The 23484-nt window shown below is 42.9% G+C and overlaps 1 protein-coding gene across 3 annotated transcripts in view; it reads left to right on the plus strand.

Annotated features, from left to right (window-relative positions):
- Positions 1–23484, plus strand: part of LOC105472466 (protein arginine methyltransferase 2) — a 31101-nt gene that overhangs the window by 1245 nt on the left and 6372 nt on the right. Inside the window, exons 2-7 of one of the 3 annotated variants that reach the window (XM_011725703.2) lie at positions 52–146; positions 6703–6807; positions 7479–7661; positions 12637–12798; positions 13734–13898; positions 22856–23031. In XM_011725703.2, the coding sequence (XP_011724005.1) occupies positions 108–146; positions 6703–6807; positions 7479–7661; positions 12637–12798; positions 13734–13898; positions 22856–23031 (830 nt within the window). In that variant the 5' untranslated portion in view covers positions 52–107. The other 2 variants (XM_011725705.2, XM_011725704.3) reach the window with 2 other exon arrangements.

Consider the following 23484-nt stretch of genomic DNA (forward strand, 5'->3'; position numbering starts at 1 on the left):
TATTAAGCAATATAACAAGTACTTTGTGTCTCCTTCTCTTTTTAAAAGTAGAAATGGAGAAGAAAATGAAATAAAGCAGCAGTTATGAGGCAGAGCCTAACAGAACTATGGCAACATCAGGTGACTGTCCCAGAAGTGAATCGCAGGTAATTTCGGTTCCAGTTCCTAAAAATCTGTGTTTAATGAATGTGAACATTACAGAGAGCTAAGTGTCAGCTCACAGATATGGTGGAGCTTGACTTGTGCCTTGGAAGGTGGCCACCAGCAGTAGAATGCTTAAATGTGAAGATTGTGAGGCAGAGGAAACACAGTGTCTCTAAGGTGACATCCTGCATTGGGCACCATAACACTTCTAAGGAAATACTTAGGCCCTAAACATCACCATCATTTAGGGTTCCATTTTTGATATGTGAAATGGCAAAGCAAGCGTATTTTCTGAGCTGTTCAATACAGTTTCAGGCATAATACCAGCAATATATTGAAGGCAAGTTGGACACATTAGAAAAGATTTATGTATTCATACTGCTTCTGCCTAGGGTACTCATGTAGTTTTGTTCAAGTTAGCAGTAAAAAAAACCCTCAAATTTTAAGGAATGTTGATTGTGTAAAACTCACCAACTGAATAATAGATACTATTTTTAAACATTTCTTTATCTGTTATGTCAATTTTAATATTTTCTTTTTTTTCTCTTTCATTCCAATGATCTGTTTTCATTTGGGTTTTTATATATAGGAATTTTATTTATAGTCAGCATCTTTCATTGATTTCTTTAATTATTCATAAAATGTTTTAATTCCGTGGACATCTTATTTTTCTTTTGATAAATTTAACAAATATTAGGACATTTCCAGAATGATATTGTAAACATCAAGTGCATTAAACAGTGTACATTAGGTTATATATATATATTTATAAAATAAAAATACTGTCGGATGTGTCTGTAGTTCAGCTACTCAGGAGGCTGAAGCGGGGGGATCACTTGGGGCTAGGAGTTTGAGGGTGTTGTGTATTCTGATTGTGTCTGTGAATAGCCACTGCATTCCAGCCTGGCCAATAAAGTGAGACTTCATATCTTAAAAAAGAAAAAGCAACCCTCTAGATAAAGTTTGTTCCCCAATGTCAGTCCTATTTTTCCTCTTCTCTTTCTAGAGGCAAACACTACTGTGAATCCTGAATCTGTTTTGTGTCACTGCACCATTTTTTATACCTCTGTGGCTTATATAGATATCCTTGAATGACATACAATATTGTTTGTGTGTGCTTTTTAGAGTTTCCATAAGTGGTGTCATACTCTCAGTGTCACCTGTAGCTTGCCTATTCATTTAACTTTACCTTTGGGGAATTTGTCCTTGTTGATATGTGTGTAATGCTGGTTCAATCCTGCCACTGTAGGGTGCTCCTGTAGTGTATTTCTTCTCTGAAAGTATAAAGTATCCTAGCTGTAATTATGTGTATGGGCCTGTTGCAATCTCACTGCTATACAGTAGGCATATACCCCATTTTACTTATTCCCCTTTTGTTGGACACTTAAGTTGTTTCTAGTTTTTTCTATTTCAAACAATGCTGTAGTGACCGTCCTTCTCCATGCCTCTGTGCTCCAATAATGGCATTGCAGGGTGCAAAGGACCGCAAGTTTCAGTTTTACTGGGTAATGATCAGTTGTTTCCCACAATGACTTTACTAGTTCACAGGTCAGTAGCCCACAATAGTGCTTGCTAACACTTGACAGCATCAGACTTTTAAGTTTTGGTCAGTCTCATGGGTTAAAAAATGGTATCTTGTTACTTTAATTTTGCTGACTACTTAAGGGTCATGGTGGTACTTCAGTAATACTTGTGTTCATCCTGTTAATACTACCCTCCATTATAGAATAGATGTCTGATAATGGTAATTTGTATTTTATCTCCTTTTTTCCCACTTGATCAGTCTTTTTTTTAGGGTTTTATCAATTTTATTTTTATAAAGAACCAATTTTATCTGTGTTGATTTCTCTGTTTTTCTATTTCATTGATTTCTGCTTTTGTCTTTATTTCCTTCTGTTGTATTTGGGTTAATTTTTGTAGCATCTGAGAGAGAAGCTTAGATAATTGATTTTAAACCTTTCTTTAATAGTCTTTAAAGCTATGACTTTCCTCTAATCACTGCTGTAGTTATACGTCACATATTTAAATGCATTGCATTTTCATTATTCAAAATATTTTCTAATATATTCAGTGGAAATTAGAAATTTTCTGGACTATTTGAAAGTATGTTGACCAGTTTCTAAACATTTTGGAAATTTTACTTTTTCTTATTTAATTTTGCTTTAATTAGCTTGGTTAGAGAACATAACATCCTCTATAATTTCAGTCTTTTGAAATTTATTCATACCTGCTTTATATTCTAATCATATGGAATATTTTGGTGAATGTTCCATGAGTACTTGCAAAGACTATGTATTCTGCAGTTGTTGAGTATAGCATTCTATACATGCCATTAAGATCAAATGTGTTATTAGTATTGTTCAAAACTCTATGTCTTTTCTGATTTTTTTTTTTTGCCATTTTCTGTCAGTTACTAAAAATTCTCCACTATGATTGTAGATATATCTATTTTTCCTTTTGGTTCTATCACTTTTTGCTTTGTATATTTTGAGTCCCTGTTATTGGGTGTATATATTTAGTATAGGTTTTATTTTCCAGATTAATCGACCTTATTTTTTATAAAATATCTGTCTTTTTACCTGTTAATAAATACTTCTTTTCTTGCATGTACCTTTTTTTAGTGTTAATATAGCTATACCGGCTATATTATTATAGCACTCCAGCCTGGGTGACAGAGCGAGACTCCATCTCAAAAAAAAAAAAAAAAAGCCAAGCAAAGAAAGAGCCTGGGTGTGTGTGTGTGTGCATGTGTGTGTGTGTGTATGTATGTGTGTACACAGGGGTTTGTGTATGACATGGGCATGGTGGGGGTGTGGAAGGCCGCACACCAGGGGATTAGTAAGGGTTGCCTGGGCTGGGTGGATCAGTGATGGGGTGGAGAGCAAGCAGAGGGCATTGCTGCCTTGTGAGTCATGCTCCTGGCATAGGGAAATATTCCCATTCTTAGGGAAATTTTAGAAAATAGAGTATTTTCTATAATAATATACTTTATTTTCTATATAATAAATATAAAAATATTTTTATAATAATAAAGAGTGTGTGTGTGTGTGTGTATTTTTTTTTTTTTCCCTCCAGTCCTTATGTTTAAAGCATTTTTCTTGTAAAGAGCTAGTCGGGTCTAGCTCTTAGGTCTTTTTTTTGTCGCTCTGTTAAACACAATTTCTGCCTCTTAATTGGAGTAGTCTATTAACATTTAATGTAATGACTAATATGATTAAGTGTAACATCTTGCTCTTTGTTTTATGTTTGTCACATTTCTTTTTTGTGCATGTCTGCATTCCTGCCCTCTTGTGGATTAATAAATATTTTCTATAATTCCACATTACCTCCTTTACTAGCTTGTTAGCTGTATCTTTTCATATTATTTTAGTGTTTTCCAAAGAAATTGCAATATGCATCCTCTCAATTTCAGTCTTTTTTTTCAACCGCTTCATAAGGTAAAGACCTTATAAGTTAGTTTCATTTACGAGCACCCATATTTTTGTACTGTTGATGTATCATTTTAATTTTACATATGTTGTAAACCCCACAATAAATTGTCATTGTTGAGTCTTTTTTTAATAAAGTTAAATAGTCTTTTATGTTTCCCCACATATTATTTGCCTTTTTTGAGATCTTTCCTTTTTTCCTGCCTTCTGTGTTTTCATGTAGGATCATTTCCCTTCAACCTGACAGCTGTATGTTTATATTTACTAGTGTGAGTCTGCTGTGTCAAACTATGAAATGTGTTTTGCCTACATTTTTGAAGAATAGCTTGATTTGGGATTTTAGGTTTGCAGTTTTTATTTAACACTTTAAAGATGCCATTTTACTGTCTTCTGGCCTCTGTTTCTGATGAGAAGTCAGCAATATTTTACTGTTGTTCCGCTAAATGTAATGTATTCCTTTTTCACATTGGCTGCATTTAGGATTTTTCTCATTTTGGGGTTTTTTACCAGTTTTCTTCTTGTTTTTCCCACTTAGGATTAGTTGAGCTTCTTGAATCTGTGAGTTAATGAGTTTTTGTTTGTTTTGTTTTGTTTTGTTTTGACACGAAGTCTCGCTCTGTCACCCAGGCTGGAGTGCAGTGGTGTGATCTCAGTTCACTGTAACTTCCACCTCCTGGGTTCAAGCGATTCTCCTGCCTCAGCCTTCCAAGTGGCTGGGATGACAGACACGAGTAACCACGCCTGGCTAATTTTTTGCATTTTTAGTAGAGACGGGGTTGCACCATGTTCACCAGGCTGGTCTCAAACTTCTGACCTCAGGTGACCTACCCACTTTGGCCTTGATGATCTTTTTTTTGTTAATTTTGGAAATATCTCCACCATTATCTCTTCATTTATTTTTTTTCTGCCTCATCCTCTCTCTTCTTTTTTGCAGTCACCATGTAAACATAAGTTAGAATTTTTGCTGCGGTTTGACATGTCTCATGCTCTATTCTTATTTGGTTTTTGTTTGTTTTTCTTTTTGTGCTTCAGTTTGGAAAATTTCTGTTGACCTGACTCTTGAAGTTGCTGATCCTAAACAAGATAACTGGGAAAACAATATGTTTGTAAAAAAATTTCTTGAGATGTCAAATCGGATCTACATTATACGAAGAGTAGTCCCAGCTACTTGAGAGGCTGAGGTAGAAGGATTGCTTTAGCTTGGGAGGTGGAGATTGCCATGAGCCAGGATCGTGTCACTGCACTCTAGCCTGGGTGACAGAGGGTGACCTCATCTAAAAAAAAAAAAAAAAGTATTCTTCAGCCTTGGCAATCTATCCCGCAGAAATAAAATGTCATCAGATAAGCTTATCTTTTGTTGCAGCATCAGTTATGGTGGTAGAAAACTGGATCCCAAGACAAAGTCTGTCAATGGGGGATGGCTGAAGAATCAAGCGAAGTTCCTGCTATGGAATATCGTGTAGCCATTGAAAGTAATAAATCAGGGTTCTGACAGTTGGAGAGTTTTTCCAGAAGGTATTGTGTAAGAAAAGCAAAGTGCAGTTCAGGCTTGGTGGCCCACGCCTGTAATGCCAGCACTTTGGGAAGCTGAGGTGGGCAGACCACTTGAAGTCAGGAGTTCGAGACCAGCCTGGCCAACATTACAAAACCCCATCCATTTCTACCAAAAATGCAAAAATTAGCCAGGCATAGTGACACACACCTGTAGTCCCACCTCTCGGGAGGCTGAGGCACGTGAATTGCTTGAACTGGGGAGGTGTACGTATAGTCTCGGTCCATCAAGTTCATGTTCAGAAACTTACCCTAAGAAGATTCAGGTACACGCAGAATGATTTATGTTGAAGGAAGTTCATCTTAACATAATTTAGAATAGTAAAAACTGAGAAGTCCAAATGTACGAGACTAGGAAACTGGATAGGTAAGTCATGATAATTCATAGACTGGAATACTCGACAGATACTTAATAGTGTTAGAAGTATATTTAATACGAAAAATGTTCAGAGTTTATAGAGTGAAAACCATAGGTCACAGGCTTATTGTGTGAACCCAGTGAACGCTTTGTACTCGTGTTACATGTCCACTTTTTTAAAAGTCTGAAAGTATAAATACCAGTGTGCTGTCTGTTATTATCTGTGATCAGTGAGTGAAATTACAGTGAAATTTTCTTCTGTGTACTTGGTGTTTTCACACATTTTCTAAAGTAAACACGAATTACTTTTATGTTTAGGAAAATGTGTTTAAAGTGTTTGTGTTGAGACAGGGTTGATTCATTGAACTGGAGTGTGTGATTTGAGGTTCTGCCCTCTGCAGTGGTGTCTTCCAGGCAAACTTATTCTTGTATAAAGTGGACGGCCAGGCATGGTGACTCATGCCTGTAGTCCTAGCACTTTGGGAAAATGAGGCAGGTGGATTGTCTGAGCCCAGGATTTCGAGGCCAACCTCGGCAACATGGCAAAACCCCATCTCTACTAAAAATACAAAAAATTAGCTGGGTGTAGTGATGCACACCTGTAGTCCCAGCTACTTGGGAGGCTGAGGCATCAGAATCGCCTGAACCTGGGAGGCAGTAGAGGTTGCACTGAGCTGAGATCATGCCAGCCTGGGCAACAGAACTAGACTCAGTCTCAAAAAAAAAAAAAAAAAAAAAAAGGAGGGGTTGGGGGAGGCTCCAAGGAACTGTGTGGGTCCAAGCTGGGCTCTGCTGCCTCATGGAAGTTTGTGCCCTGCCATCAGCTCTTTCCACAGTCCCCTGGCTGTGCCTGCCTGGGACGCTGGGCCCCCGGCTCTGTCCTCACACTGGTTTCTCGTCGTGGGGTTGATGATCACGTTCAGGAAGCATAACCGGTGAAGGACAAGGGCTCCTCACCAGATAGACACTGGCAGTGCCTGTTTCTGACTTCTTGCTTTGATATTCTCTTTTAGGGTCCAACTCATTTTTTTTTATAAAAGAAATTTAGAGTGAAGGTGACAGCCTTTGATTATAGTAGTAAAGATGATCCAAATGGTTTGTATAATAAATACTTCGACACATGAATCTGTATTTGAAATTTGAAACCCTCCTAATAACATAGCCAAAAAAAAAAAAAAAGCTCCTACGTCCTCTCCTCACCCTTTCCTTGTTTTTGAGCAGGAAGAAGCGCCTGCTGAGTACAGTGAGGCCGGTCTCCTGCAGGAGGGAGTCCAGCCAGAGGAGTTCGTGGCCATCGCAGACTATGCTGCCACTGATGAGACCCAGGTAGCCATGCGTGGTGGCCAGTGCTTTGTGGTTTTCAGCATGTTCAGTGGCAAAATGAGATAAATTTTGCAGACGTCATATCAAAGTTACATGAAGAAGTATTCAGATGCTTAGGGCCACACAAGACCTGGGTGTGAAGCTCACAGCCTAACCGGTACTGCCCCAAGCACATGTGAAAATACCAGGTGTGGAGTGGGGACCCTCAGCCAGGGGCAGAAGCACCTGTTATGCTTTCTCCTTGGAATTTAGAACCCACCCAGTTGATGAAAAGTAAGGCTACCAAATATATCAAGCTATATCTCCTTGGATGTAGCTTCGTTTACTTTGTGACAGGAATTTCTTAGCCTAAGCCTCCAGTAAGTCAGTTGGCATAGTTGAGTTACAAGGAAGAGGCTGTTGAGAAATTCTCTCCTAAGCCATTTGAAAAGGTTTACTCCTTTTTAAAAAAAATATCAGTTAAGCTGTGCCCTCCTTTCAGGTAGATGTTCCAGAGGTATCGCTAAGTTGTGGTGTCACTTGCAAACGTTCTTAGTTGCTGTCATTACCCACTGACTCCTGTTTGAAATCTCTGTGATTTTGTCACCATCGGTGGGATTTATTACTGAGCCACACTTGAAATACCAATGACTGGTTTTCTTATTGAATTGAATTTTAACTTTTTTTTTTTCCAGCTCAGTTTTTTGAGAGGAGAAAAAATTCTTATCCTGAGACAAACCACTGCTGATTGGTGGTGGGGCGAGCGTGCGGGCTACTGTGGGTACATTCCGGCAAACCATGTGGGGAAGCAGATGGATGAGTACGACCCTGAAGACACGTGGCAGGATGAAGAGTACTTCGGCAGCTACGGAACTCTGGTATCGTTTTTTTAATTCCCTGTTCAGCTGGCCAGGCGGTGGGTTCTCTCTAGCTTTAGTTCCTACTGCATCGTTCAGAGCAGGTCCATAGTCTTGCAGGCCAGAGCGTCTCTGTTGCAGCTACTCAGCTCTGACATGGTTGTGTGGAAGCCACTGTGGATGACACACAAAGTGTACAGGGTTGTGTTCCAATAAAACTTCATTTATGGACCCTGAAATTTGAATTTATACTATACAGTTTTCATGTGTCACAAATTATTCTTTTGATTGAATGATTTAAAAGTGTAAAAACCATTGTTAGTTTGCAGGCCATCCAAAAACAGGTGGTGGGCTAGATTTGGCCCGTGGCTTAGTTTGCTGACCCCTGGCTTAGAGATACGATTTTGAGCAGTGAGATTATGTGCATGTTCTCTCAGCATTTTTTTTTAAAGTAGTAAATTTTACTTTAAAAATGAAATTAGACTGGGCGTGGTGGCTGACACCTGCAATCCCTACGCTTTGGGAGGCCAAGGCAAGAGGATCGCTTGAGGCCAAGTGTTTAAGACCAGCCTGACGGCATAGTGAGAAAAAATAAAAAATATAATTTGTCTCTACAAAAAACTATATATATATAATTAGCTGGGCATGGTGATGCATGCCTGTAGTCCCAGCTACTCAAGAGGCTGAAGTGGGAGGATGGCTTAAGCCTTGGAGGCTGAGGCTGCAGTGAGCCATGATGGTGCCGTAGCACTTCAGCCTGGGCTACAGAGCGAGAGCCTGTCTCAAAAAGAAAAAAAAAAAGAAATAATTCTATAAATCTGTGACGAATAATACTTAGGTCAGGTGTGGTGGCTCATGCCTGTAATCGCAGGACTTTGGGAAACTAAGATCAGAGCATCACTTGAAGCCAGGAGTTCAAGGCTGCAGTGAGCTATGATTGCGCTACTGCACTCGAGCCTGGGTGATTGAACCAGACTCTGTCCCTTAAAAAATAATAAAAGCCCAACTTCTAAACAGCTTACTGAATTTTTTTTCCCCACCATAGAGAAATTGCCTATAACCTGATGGTCTAGGCAACAATCTCTGGTTACATTTTAAAACTAGATGAAAACAGTTACTTGCAGGGTGAATGTTATAAAAATAATGTTAGGTGAAAGAAGGAATAGGGCAAAGAATCTGTAACGTTTGACTCAATTATATAAAGTTAAGAGGCCACATTAGAAGGTTTTTTGTTTGTTTGTTTTGAGACAGAGTTTTGCTCTGTTACCCAGGCTGGAGTGCCGTGGCGGGATCTCAGTTCACCGCAGCCTCTGCCTCCTGGGTTCAAACAATTCTCTTGCCACAGCCTCCTGTGTACCTGGGACTACAGGTGCGTGCCACCATGCCTGGCTAATTTTTGTATTTTTAATGGAGGGGGTTTCACTATGTTGGCCAGACTGGTCTCAAACTCCTGGCTTCAAGTGATCCTCCTGTCTCAGCCTCCCAAAGGGCTGGAATTACAAGCATGAACCATCGTGCTTGGCCAGAAGGTACTGTTTGTGAGTGCGCCTGGGTGGTGAGACTGAGGGCGGGAGTGGCTCCCCTGAGAGTTGGTTGGAGGTTACGTGCTGGTGGGGGAGGCTCTGGGACCAGCGTGGCTGAGTCAGAAGTTCTGACGTGCTGGCAGTGTTCTGGGGTTGGATATAGATACAGAGTTGTTTGGCTATAGAGGTGTTTGCTATACAACTATACTTAATAAACTGTGCAGATACTTTTTATTGCTTTTTATTGCACTTTTTTGTAGGCATGCCATATTTCACAGTTAGAAGTGTTAAAAACTATTCATGTCTGTACATGGTTAGTGATTTCTATCCATTAAGGAAAGATACATAATGAAAAGCCAATGCCAACCTCCCAGCTCTGCCGCCTCTCAGCTCAAAGAACCACTGCCCACCAGATTCCTCTGTGCTTATGAAGTCCAAGTGACACCTAATTTATTTTATGTTTTTAATGTATAGAAAAGGCGTTGTTCCAACACTCAGGTCTTCACCTTGCTCTTTTCACGTAGCTGTATTATTTTGAAGATCTCTCATATTGGCACCTGTCACTGTTTATAACAGCTGCAGAGCATTGTGTTACTCTAAAAGGATCCTGTTGCTATTTGGACAGTGGTTATTTAACAGCTTTTTATCATGATAAATAATGCTGTAATGGAGTCCTATATAATCCTGTTAAATGCTGTTTAGAATTGCTATAGGGTAAATTCCTGGGGGGGGGTGTGTGGTGTGTGTGTGTACACATGTGGTTTCCTTAAGTGGATGTTGCCAATTCGCCCTCCAGAAAGATTTGCTAATTACACACGACTAAGTGTGTAATTTAAGTTTGTGCTGCTTTAACAAAATACCTTAGACTGAGTAAATTATGAAGAACAAAGCTTCATTTCTCGCAGTTCTGGAGGCTGGGGGGGTACTGGCATTGGTGTCCAAGATGGCGCCTCATGGCTGTCCTCACAGTGAAGGTGGGAGGGCTGGGAGTGCCTTTTCCACCACAAACCCTTTCATAGTAACCTCCAAAGGTGGCCTCTTAGTGCCATCACACTGGCGATTAAGTTTTAGCACATGGATTTTTGGGGACAGTTCAGACCATGGCATGGATCCACTGACGGTGTGTGAAAGCCCATTTCCCTACCACAAATCGAAGTGAAAAAGGACTTTGATCTTAAAGGTTGAATATGGCGTCTTTTAATTTTGATTTCCATTTTTTAAGTAAGATTGATCATCTTTTATGTGTTTGTTGGCCTTTTGTATTTTTCTTTTTTTGTAAACTTTCATATTATTTGCCCCTTTCTTTTGATTTTTGTTGATTCATGTGTTAGCCTGAATTTGTGAATTTTTGTGACTGTGTGAAATTTTTTCCCACATAGAACTTTTTTCTTTGTATAGCCTAATATGTTTTTCTTTTATTTGTGATTTCTTTTTGTTTTCTTTGTGAAAAACCTTCCTCACTATAAGATTATAAATACCCACACTTTTTTTTTCCAGAACTGATATGATTCTATGTTATTTTTACTTTTTATGTTTTTTAGAAATGGTGTCACACTCTGTCGTATGACTGGCTGGGGTGCAGTGGTGCAATCATAGTTCACTGTAGCCTCAAACTCCTGGTGTAAGGGACCCTCTCACCTCAGCTTCCCAAAGTGCTGGAATTACAGGGGTGAGGCACCCCGCCTAGCCTTCTGATCCTATTTTAAACTGTGAGATTTCAAATCAATCTATAACTTATTCGTTGTAAAAAAATAATGTAAAATTCCGCCCTAATTTATGCCACAAATATCCAGCGATCCCAGCCTCAGTTACTGGACGGTTCCCTTCCCATTGATGTGAAATGCTGCATTTGTCGTGCTCTGGATTTCAGGGGTCTGCTGCAGAATCGCTGCTGTTTCACTGCTCTGTTTACTGCAGTTCCCAGTGCTTCATCATTTTCATCATTGCACCTTTGTAGATCTGCAAGAGCTAGGTCTCCAGCAGTTCTTTTTTTTTTTAAAGCATTTTCCTCATTAGCCTTGGGCACTTACTGTTTTGAAGCTAATTTTATTATTCTGTTGTGCTTCCTCCTTTAGTAGGTACTACATGGAATGTTTATGTTAATTTTGGGAGAAGTGACATTTTTATAACATTGATTCTCAGTCTCCCATTACTTCAGCTTTGTTTAATATCTTTTAGCATTTTAAGATAAGGATAATAATCTCTTTATCATACATGGTTTTACACTTTTCTTGTTCAATTTGTTCCTAGATATTTTTTATTATTACTATTATAAGGGGTTGGGTGAAGTGTTGTCTAAATACCAATGAGATTGACTTGGTTGACAGTGATGTCCAGGCCTTCCACAGTCTTACCAATTTTTCTGTCTTCTTCAGTCGGTTACTGAGAGCACACTGTTGAAACCTCTGGTGATAACTGTGAATTTATCTGTTTCTTCTTGCATCTGTATTGGTTTTGCTCTATGTATTTTGAAGATCTGTTTTTAGGTACAGAAATATTTAGAATAATCATGTCCTCTGGGTGAATTGATTCCTGTGTTGATGTGAACCGATGGGAATCTGGTTTGCTCTGAACTGTGTTCTGTATGGTGCTGACGTAGCTGCTCCAGCTCTGTCTCCATTGGTGTTGGCACTGTAGGCCTTTCCCATCCTTTGCTTCCGGGCAGGAGAGTTGGGCCTTGCTTTGTTGTCTGTGCCTCCCACCTCCTCCCACCTGTCCCTTTGTTTTTTATTCTGCGCAGTCTTGGGAGGCTCCAATGTGGGCTCTGAGGGGCTCGTGCAGGCTCCTGTCTGCTGGTGTGGTCTGGGCGCGGTCCTCGCTCTGCTCCTGGCTGCTGCCGGTCTTCTTTCTGGCGATGCTGTTTCTACGCTGGGCCTTCTGCAGCTCGAGAGTGCTGGTGGGAGGGGTGCAGCCTCTCCTCCAGCCCGCGGCTTTGCTGGCTGCCCTGAGCAAGCCTTTCTCTGCCTCCTTTCAGGGTGGCTGATTCTCATGTAGGTGTCCTTGGGTTTCAGGCATTTTCCTCCCTCAGGACAAGGCTGGGTCTCTCACTTATCCCTCGGGGCACTCCCCAAGAACAGGAGGGGTGAGCTCATGTGTGCAGAGGACTTTGGGGGACCCCCTGCCCACCTACGCTGGCCCCTCTCTCATGGTGTATTGCTGTTTTCTGTAGTCGGACACCTGGCCCTGGGGAGTCTCGTTGGGATGCGGTGGTCCCTCCAGCCTCAGTGGTCCGGGCGACACTGCACCCCTGTGTGCACAGTGCTCCCTCTTGCCTGTCTGCTCGCCTGGCCGTGCTGTGCTGAGCTGAGGGACTCCAGAAGCCAGTACTGTTGCTCTTGTGTTTTGCTCATATTTTTAGATGTGGGGTGGTGGGGTCAGGGGTTATCAGCTGTGGCTCTGACCCTCCATCTCAGTCCAGAACTTGGCATGGCTCTAGGTCCCAGGCAGTGATTCTGAATGTGCATTTCTTCCAGAAACTCCACTTGGAAATGTTGGCAGACCAGCCACGAACAACTAAATACCACAGTGTCATCCTGCAGAATAAAGAATCCCTAACGGATAAAGTCATCCTGGACGTGGGCTGTGGGACTGGGATCATCAGTCTCTTCTGTGCACACTATGCGCGGCCTAAAGCGGTGAGTGGGGTCTCGAACGCGTCCCGGGTGTTTGTGCCAAGGCTGGTGATGTCCGAGGTGGCCTCTGAGTGTGCTAACTCGTGACCCTGAGCTGTTGAGGGCTCACTGATGACTCCGTGGTGTTGGTGAGCATCCTTGCACGTGCAGCTCAGGGTCGGTAAAACAGCAGTGTGTTGAGACTGCATGCTAGAGGCTGTGGTGCCCACGTAATGAGTCACAGCACAGACAGGAATAGAGCAGAATAGAAAATATCCCATGAATTGCACAGGGCGGGGTATGTTCTGTGAGACATTTATTTCAGTTGAGTAGACAAACAGGTGCACCCACATGTCTGTGCTGGGCCTTGGGTATGGATGGTCCCACGGGGATGGGAGGGGTGCACACGCTGGGCCCCCTCCCCACTCCTCTGTGCTGTGCTGAGCTGAGCCGAGCTGCAGCCTTGGAGACTCCTTACACAGTGGGTGGGGTCGCAGCACAGTGTCCACCCAAGTCCAGGCTCTGCAGGACCCAGGGCCCAGCACTTGGGCACTTCCCACCAGACCCTTCCCTGAGACCCTGGGTTTGAAACTGTCTCACAGGCCTCAGATGTGGCACAGACCAGCATTGTCACTTGGGTGCTCAGAACTTGCTGTGCTGGTCATGGATTAAGATTGCTGTGCGTGTGGCAGCCGACTCGGGCATGCGAGGCTTCCGCCCACTTGCAGCCCTGCGTCTGTGTCTTGTGCAGGAGGTGGGGGCAGTCGGGAGGGTTAGAGGCGGCTCCTTTCTGGGTGTCCCTGGAGGGGCGGGTGTGGCCCAGCCCTCGCTTTCTCTGCTGTCTGGAATACTGCTTCCCTCTTGTGTCATTGACCATTTCTCGTATGCTGGTTGTGACTCAGGAGAGTAGATGACGGGCCGAGGCCGGGTGTGCACTGACGGTGCTTCTGCTGCTGCAGGTGTATGCGGTGGAGGCCAGTGAGATGGCACAGCACACGGGGCAGCTGGTCCTGCAGAATGGCTTTGCCGACATCATCACCGTGTTCCAACAGAAGGTGGAGGACGTGGTACTGCCCGAGAAGGTGGATGTGCTGGTGTCCGAGTGGATGGGGACCTGCCTGCTGGTGAGGGGGGGCGTGCGGGCAGCTGGGGGCCAGGGCTGGGGGGCTTCTGAGCACAGGCTCGGCTGGGCCAACCTCAGGATCTGAAGAGTCATGCATGATTCATTTTGATGTTTTCCCTATTGTGAGGTATAATTAATTTCTTGTGTGCACATTGGCTCAGTGTCTTGAATTTTCACCTGATTTAAAAAATGCCTTTATGAGAAATTTAAGTCAAAGTTCATGTAACATTTTCATGAGTGATTTACGTGAACTGTGTTCTCGGGAATCTGTAAAAATCCTGTGCCTAACAGGTAAGGCTATTTCTTTAACACCAGTAGGGCCTTCATCCCTGGCCAGGGTCTTCTTACCTTAGACTGGCCCCAGTGATGCTGTGAAGCCACTTGGGCATCTGTGGGGCCAGCATGTGCCTGGCCTGGCCTGGGTCGTTCACCCTGAGTTTCACATGTGGGTGGAAGTGGACTGTTTTCTGGTTGCTTGTGAATATGCCCTGCACAAACACTGTCTGCTTGGAGGGAAAGTGACGGGAGTGTGGCTGGACGCTGTCTGCCCGGTGCTCTCCTCCTGGGCTCAGCATCCTGGAACACAGGACATCGGAGTAGAGCATCCCAACCTGAAACTGCGTCTCAGTGTAGAGACCCAGAAAGATGGGGTCTGGGTGAAGGAGTGTGAAATATGGCTGCTGCTTCTCCAGGAAACGGTTTCCCTTGGTAACAGATGGCATTGGCTTTTAGTCCTGTTGAAATTTTGTTGTCAGAAGGTAAATGTAAATAGACTCAATGTCCATGCTGTGACTTGGCTTATTAATAACGTCTGTGGAGCCATAAGGTGACACACTAGAGAAACGGGCTCCACTCCCAATCCCTGAAGGGGCTTTCACCTTTGCCCCTGAACAGCTGTGCCCATTCAATAAGTGTCTGTTGACAGCTCGTGCCTGGCTACGGGGACAAAAAGAGGACAGAAGAGGAGTGGGGCTGTGGTGAGGCCAGGGGTGTGTGGGCACTGATGTGGGGAAGCCTGGCTGCTGCGGTGTCCGGCTGTGCCCTGGGTTGGGTGACAGGGACACAGGAGGGACGTGGGGCAGAGGGAGGGGAGAGGAGTAGCCACTGTGTTCACCATGTTGCTGTGTTCCGGGGCTGCCCAGTGGCCGGATTGGCCAGACTGTGTTGCATCAGGGAGGCAGAGGCCAGATGTAGGGTACTGTGTGTCTGAGGACTTTGTGCCACATCCTGGACACCGAGGGGAGTGCCAGCGGTGTGTGTGAGTGATGGAGTAAGAGGTGGGCTGTGTTTTGGAGGCCCCTGGGTATGTGTGGCCGGGACTGGAGGCCAGGGACTGGCTGTGGTCCAGCCCCAGCATGCAGAGGCCTGGGACAGCCTGTGTGAAGGGAGGCCCCTCTGTGTGGGAGGTGCACAGACTTCCAGGACTGACTGTGGCTTTACTGTCAAGATGTAGGAGCCAGGGCTTGGCATGGCGCAGGTGTGGAGATGCAGAGCAGGGCCAGCAGGCAGGATGTGCCGTTGGGGGCTTGGCGTGAGCAGGACGGTGCCTCCCAGCCCTGATCCGCAGGGAGTGGGCCACCAGGACGGGCTGGGGGCCAGGGTAGGGAGGACCTTGGGGAGGTTGAACATCTGTGTGGGTCTTGAGCACAGGATGCACATCCGATGTGCAGGACCAGCTATTGATTGGGCAGGGGGGACATGGCTGGGGTCTTGGTGGGCGTTGGCCTGGAGGGGCCACCCTGAGCAGGACATTCGGAGGAATGCTGGGGCAAGTTCAGACAGGACCATGTGGTGGTTTCTCCTGTGCAGGCAGTGCAGGGGGTAGGCGGAGCTTTGCAGGTGAGGGCTTGAGGCAGCTCCGACTTCAGACTCTCCCTGGGGGGATTGAGGGAGCACCACCATCATTACTCAGCCCAAGGAGGCCCAGAACAGGGCAGACGGGGCTGCAAGAGTCCCTGTGGTGATAGTTATTGGCGTACAGGGTTGGAGGCTTTGAGGGAGGGTGGGTGTGAATTTGGGAGTTGTTGATGCAGCTGCACCCACCTCCACTTTCCGTCCCCAGGCTGCCCCTCTCCCGAGCTGCCGCATTCTTCCCTGCACCTGTGCGTCTGGCCCCCTTCACGTCCTCCTTGCCTGCTGTCTGCCTTTCCCCTGCACCTGTGCGTCTGGCCCCCTTCACGTCCTCCTTGCCTGCTGTCTGCCTGTTCTCAGAGCCCCTCAGCCCTCAGGCCTTCATCTCTAATGGTCCATCTTCCTACTTGGACGCTGACATGTAGTAAAAGTCTGAGACAGGGAAGAGTGCATGTGCGTTTAGCATAGGAGGGGCCAGCTTTCAGTCAGTGCAAGGGCATGCAGTTATTCAGAGATGGTGCTGGGACGATTGATTTGGAGAAAAGAGTCCCTTCTTCACACCATCTGCTAAAATAAACCTCAGATGGGCTCAAGAGTTAAATAGTTAAGAAAAGAAGGAAACATAAAAAAATTGCTAAAAGTTTATCTGTTGTTAGGATGGGAAAGGTCTTTCTAAGAACCAAGTTCATAATGAAGCTGTCAAATAAAATATTTGACAAAAAATTCCCCTTCATACATTAGCACAGCTAACAATTATTAAATGGTAAATGAAACTAAAGAATTGCAGCTTGCGTGACATAGAGAGTTGCAGTAAGAAAAACATAAAAAGATATCTCATGGAAGGTGAGCAGGGACTAAAAAGGCAGAGAAATGCCAGAGGCCAGAAGGTTGAACATTGTTTAATGTCACCAGCAATTTAAAAGTAACCTTAATAGTTTTGACCTGGGAAGTTGGCTGAGCAGTCCTCTAATATCTGATGATCCCCAGGCTGGGGTTGTGGGGAAATGCGTACTGCCGTACACTTTTTGGCAGTGTGAATTGATAAAGGCTTTTGAAGGAAAATAGGACAGAATAAGTCAAAGAGCATTACAGTTTTTTTGTTCTTCCATATTTTATTATTCCAGAAGCAGCAAAGTTCTGAAGGAGAGGCAAGTAAAGATACCACAGGTGTCCTAGATTGTCAACAGACCATTTAATCATTTTTGTTAACAAAGCAGGTGACAATGGAGCCCTAATTTGCGTTAATCATTAGTTGTTACAGGATCTTGCTTGTTCTCCTGAGGACACACTCAACAGTCTCCCACTAGCCAGTGGCACTGTAGGTGCAGAGAATGCCTCCTGGATTTCAGGACGCTTCGCAGGGTCACTGAGGGTTTCCGTTACATATTTGGTAGAATTCAAAGACTGCCAGACTCAGTCTTACTGTTGTTAGTGTATTAGTGCTGTCATATGTGATGAGGACATACTATATTCCGTTATTCTGTTTAGCTCAAGGAAGAATAAAGAATTTGGACCAAAATTCCAACCACATTATGACCAATTTTCTAAGCAAAAGAAACGAAGTAACTGCTGAGGTTACAAAGATGTAATAATTCTCTTCACACAGCCTTGTACTGTTTTATGGACTGTATTATTACAAATGCTGAGCTTAACAAAAATCTTTATAAGTCAGCTCATGAAAACAGGCACGTGGCCAATAAGAATTTAATTTCACACCAATAAAACTTTAGACTTTGGATTTATTTAGGGCTGTTTGCACATATTTATAGAATGTGTAGTTTAGGTGATGGGACAGCTCTCCATCAGTAAGACCCTGGCTGAAATGTATTTGCCTTATTTACACAACAAGAGGATGACAGTAAACACGGGCACTTTCCGTTTGTGGCACTGAAGGATGATCTACACAGAGCACCCTGCAGAGGCCACACCCAAGGCCACCTGACTTCCCAGTGGGACAGGCCCAAGGGAGGGCTTCTGGCCCCTTTACTTGTCGTTCATGTTTTATGCCTTGATGTTTCTTTTTGGTTGCATTCCTGGAGCTCATGTAGATCATTTTACTTTTCAGAGGTGTTAGTTAGTTCTGGTGCCCACACACACACACAAAACCATCAACTCTTCTGGATTCCTTGGTTTTAAAGCTTGCCTCATGCAAAGTACAGAGACACCTTTTTCAGGAAACATTGCCACCACATGCTTGAAGGACCACTTATGGCTGCACCTACATCTCCAACCAAGGTCTCTTCACCGCCTTCTACAACAACGCACTTTGTCTGCACTGAGACAAAAAATGACAGCCTTTTTTCTTTTCTTGATTTTTTTTTTTTTGGCCTCGAGCATTTCCGAACTTTCATGTCATAAAAAATGCAGCATAGTTAATTGGCAGCTTGCACTTCTGAGGGCACATTCACCTCAGGGGAGGAGGAAGGAGGAGGAGCTGGTGGGTGCTGAGACTGCAGAGTGTCTTCCTTCCCAGCAGCTGGACCCAGAGACCAGGCACCAAAATTTTTTTGATGAAATTATCCTAAGGAAATAATCAAATTTGTACAGAAATTTATGTTAAAAAATGTTTATGGCAGCACCATTTACAATGGGGAGACAATTGGAAACAATAGAATTGTAGCAATACATATGATCATTGAAAATTATGTTTTAGAAAGATTTTTAACGAACTTTGGAAAAAGTTGGTGACATGTTGCTGGTTTTTAAAAAAGCACAAGGAGTATGTACAGTATGATTCCAATTTTGTGTTTAAAAATTAGACATAGTGGTAACCTAGCTTCAATTCCAGGTAAGATGGAGAAGGCACACTCCTGTCATCTCTCCCACTGAATGCAGCTATAAATCCTGGAGACAGGGAGAAACTATTTGAGGACTCTGGAACAAAGACATAGTAGCAGTTGATTGGTGAAGACGACAAGAATTTGAAGTACAGTCAAATATTTGTGGGCTCCATATCTGCAGATACAACCTACATGTATTGAAAATATCTGAAAATAAAAATAACAACACAACAATAAACATCAATACAAATAACAAACCAATACAGTAACTAACAGCTAGTTACATAACATTGACATTGTATTAGTAGAAGTAATCTAGAGATGATTTAAAGTCTGTCGGAAGATGTGTGTAGCCTGTATGTAAAAACCACATTATTTTATATGGGGGACTTGAGCATCCAAGGATTTGAGTATCCACAGGGATCCTGGAACAAGTCCCCCATAGACACCAAGGAACAACTGTATTCCTGAAATACTCTTGAGTTATCATTTTCCCTCTTCTCCCTCTATGTACATACATAGAGTGTATGTTCATAGAGTGGGAAGCAAAGAAGGGCCATGAAACGGACCAGTTCTTTTGAAAACTGCAAATTACCACAGTTCATCTAACATGAAATAGATAACCTGAATGGTCCAATAACTAGTAAAGATATTGAATTAATAGTTTAAAACCCTTCTGAAAGGTAAATCTCTAGCCTAAATGATTTCACTGGTGAATTCTGTCAACACATTTAATGAAGAAAAAACTCCAATTCTAAATAACTTCTTTCGGAAAAGAAGAGGGAACACTCCCTCACTCATTATATGAGGTAAGCATTGCCCTAATATCAAAACCAAGGTTAACACAAAATGTGAAACCTACAGACCAATAACTGCTTCATGAACATAAATGTAAAAATCCTCAAGAAAACATTAGCAAATTTAAACCAGCAAGATATAAAAGGAATAATAATACACCATAACAAAAAAGGAAACTATCCTTGGAATGCAAGGCTGGTTCAATATTTGAAAATCAATCAGTGTAATCTACCATATTAACAGTCTGAAGAAGAAAAATCATGACCATATCAATTAATACAGAAAAAAATTGACAAAATTCAACATCAGTTCATGATAAAATGCTCAGCAAACTAGAAATGGAAGGAAATTTAACATGACATAGGACATCTACAAAAAAACCTACAGAAAATCCTAAGGAATCTATGAGAAAATTTCCTAAAACTAGTAAGGGAGTTTAGCAAGGTCATGATACAGAAGTCATTTTTATATCTTTGCAGTGTACAATTAGAAATTAAATAATATTATTTACAGTAGCTTCAAAAATATGAAAGGCTTAGAAATCTAACAAAACATGATCTGGATGCCAAAAATGATGAGATGATAATGAAAGAAATCTCAGAAAACCTAAATAAATGGAGAGATAAGACTCAACCTAGTAAAGATGTATGTTCTTCTTAAATTGATCTGTAGACTTAATAAAATTCCAATTAGAATCCAAGCAGGATTTGTTCTTATAGATAAGCTCATTATGAAATGTATGTGGAATGTAAAGGAACTAGTGCTATGGTCTGTCCCCACCAAATCTTATGTTGAAATTTGATCCTCAGTGTGGTGGTGTTGGGAGGTGGGGCTTAGTGGGAAGTGTTTGGGTCATGGGTGTGGATCCCTCATGAATAGATGAATGCCCTTCCTCGTGGGTAAATAAGTGAGTTCTCGCTCTCTCAGGTCCCAACAAGAGCTGGTTGTGAAAAAGAGCCTGGCACCCCCACTTGCCTCTGCTCTCACCCTGTGGTCTCTGCATGTGCCAGCTTCCCTTTGCCTTCCTTCCACTGTGAGGGGAAGCAGCCTGAAGCCCTCACTAGATGCCCAATCCTGAACTTTCCCAAACAGCAGAACCATGAGCCAGATAAACCTCATTTCTTTATAAATTACCCAGCCTCAGATATTCCTTTTTGGCAACACAAAAATGGACTGAGAGAACTAGAGTAGCTGATACAATTTTTAAAAAGAAGAGTAAAGTTGGAGGAACTACACTACTTGATTTTAAAGGTACAGTATTCAGGACAGTGTGGTATTGGTGAAGGGACAGACATGTAAGTCAATGGAATGGAGAAGAAGAATAGATTTCTACATATACGGTCAATTGATTTTTTAACAAAGGGACAAAAATCAATTTAATGGAGAAAAAGTCTTTTCAGCAAATGTTACTGGAATAGTTGTCATCCATATGTAAAAAACAACACCTCAACCTCACACCCTATCCAGAGCTGAACTTAAAATTGATCATAGATCTAAGTGTGTAAAATATAAAACTATAAAGCTTCTTGAAAAAATCATAGAAAATCTTCATCACCTGGACTTGGGCAAAGAGTTTTTAGATGCGACTCTAAAAGCATGATCCATAACAGAAAACGTTGATAAATTGAATTTCATCAAAACTAAAAACGACCGCTCTACAAAGGGATGATACTAAGAGAATAAAAAAGACAAGCTAAGATTAGGAGAAAATATCGCAAAGAATATATCCAGTGTATGTTCTGAATATACAGAGAAATCTCAAAACTCAACAGGAAGAAAACAAGCCAATTGAAAATGGGCAAAAGAACAGACACTTTGCCAAAGTGGATGTACAGATATCAGATACACACATGTATTAGCCATCAGGGAAATACACATTAAAGCCACAGTGAGATATCACACCTACTGAAAAATGACTAAAAAAAAAAAAATCTGATGCTAATACCAAGTGCCATCGAGGATGAGGAATAGCTGAAAGTCGTGCATTGCTGGAGGGCTCATGCCACTGTGGAAACAGGTGAGTGCTTTCTTACAGAGTTGTATGTGCTCTCACCTTATGCCCAGGAGTCCCTCTCCTGTGTATTCAACCCAGAGAAATGCAAGCTGTGTTCACACAAATACCTGTATGTGAATGATTATACTAGCTCTCTTTATAATTGCGAAAAAAAAACTGGAAACAACCCCAGTGTCCTTCATCAGGATAATCCTTAAGGATAAACTGGTACATCCACACAGCGGAATACCACTGAGCAGTGAAGAGGAGCCAGTTATTGAAACAGGTAATTTGGAGGAACCCCAGAAACAGTACAGTGAGTGAAAGAAGCTTGCCTTGAAAGGTTATATACTGTCTGGTTCCATTTATACGATATTCTCAAAAAGACACAAGACCATGGGGATGGAGACCAGATTGGTGGCTTGAGAGGCTGGGGTGGGGGACAGCATGACCACCAGAGATAAGTGTGAAGAGTGTTTTGGGGTGGCAGAGCTGTGTGTATGCTGGCTGTGGTTGTGAGGACAAAATCCACACAAGTGCTAAAGTTCGTAGACTGTACACCAAAAAAGCTCAGTTTCACTTTATAACTGAAAAAATGAGATTAAAAAATTAGATGTATATATTTTTTGTGTGCATGTGTAGAAAAATACTTGAAGGTAAGCTGCAGAGTGATAACAGTGGTTCCTTCTGGGTACTGGGTTAATATGTGATTTTTATTTTTGTTTGAGTCTTCATAGTTTTTCTACATTTTCCATACAAAACATGTACTACTTCTATAATAAAACCGGCTTGAGATTATTTAAGGGAAGCAAAACACTTCTGTTGTTTCTCGTCAACTACAGGATGAAGTGCAGGCTCCCGCGTGGCTTGCAAGGGCCACAGGCCTTGGCCCCACCTCGCTGGTGCTCCCTCTACTCCTTTCTGTGTTAGAAGCAAGTTCTGGTTCCAACAGAAGGCCTGGCCTTTGAGGGTGCTGGGTCCCCAGTTCCTCAGTCATAGATGTGATGTGCTTCCCTTGACTTGGGACCTTCTGAGGGATGCAAGGTGGACCAAAGGACCATGTGAATGGCCAGGGCATGCCTGCGTGGCTTTCGGTTTCTTAAGGAGTGATTTCAGTCTACTTAAAGGGCTGTGGAAATTTGGAGAGTACTACAGACCAAATATATTTTATTTAACAGTTGGGATCCTGCAACACTTCAGGGCTCTTTCAGAATCTGGTAGTTACGAACTCTTCAGTGACTGAGACGGGACAAGAGTGAAGATTTGTCCTTGCTTTTAGCTCCTCTCCAGTTCTTAGTTCTAATGGGAAATTATGTGACTTAAACCCAGGCTGTGAGATGCATCAGTGACCATTACATGTGGGCATAAAATAAACCCTCGAGATGTTCTCTCGCATGGTACACTGGCCTAGGCAGGAATATTCTTGAGGCTAAAACTGTAGAACTCTTGGACTAGTGTTATTAAAGTGGTGGTGAGAGGCCTGTGCAGCCACAGGGCCTGTGATGTGTCTCCTGTGTGTCTTTCACTCCTATGCAGTTTGAGTTCATGATCGAGTCCATCCTGTATGCCCGGGATGCCTGGCTGAAGGAGGACGGGGTCATTTGGCCCACCATGGCCGCATTGCACCTTGTGCCCTGCAGTGCTGATAAGGACTATCGTAGCAAGGTGCTCTTCTGGGACAACGCGTACGAGTTCAACCTCAGCGCTCTCAAGTAAGTGTCCACAGCTAGGACTGGCACTGTCTTGTGGGGCCTCCTGGTCCACAGTCTGCAGGTGGGCCAAGGCCCTGGGAGATCACACACTATGGTCGGATAAATGAGGGTACCTGTGCACCCAGATAGGACAATCTGTTATAGCATTGGAGTAATTAAAACAGTATGGTGCTATAACAAGAAAAGATAGATGAGCAGAGCAGGGTAGAATGCAAGGAACAAAAATTTTTTTCGTATGTGAAAAAGGTTGCATTACATGTATTAGGAGGGAGTGAGGGCCGAGTCAGCATATTATTCTGGAGCAATTGATTAGCTCTTGTTCTCTCACGCCATACGTGAAAACTTAATTCTGCATGGAATCAACGTCAACGACAGACATCCATGGGGGCCTGTGTGCACCATCTTAGGTGGAGAAATGAGCAGCAACAATGGATGGAATGGACCCTGTGCTAG

This window comes from Macaca nemestrina, chromosome 4 (assembly GCF_043159975.1).
Source record: "Macaca nemestrina isolate mMacNem1 chromosome 4, mMacNem.hap1, whole genome shotgun sequence".
In the NCBI taxonomy this organism is placed as follows: domain Eukaryota; kingdom Metazoa; phylum Chordata; class Mammalia; order Primates; family Cercopithecidae; genus Macaca; species Macaca nemestrina.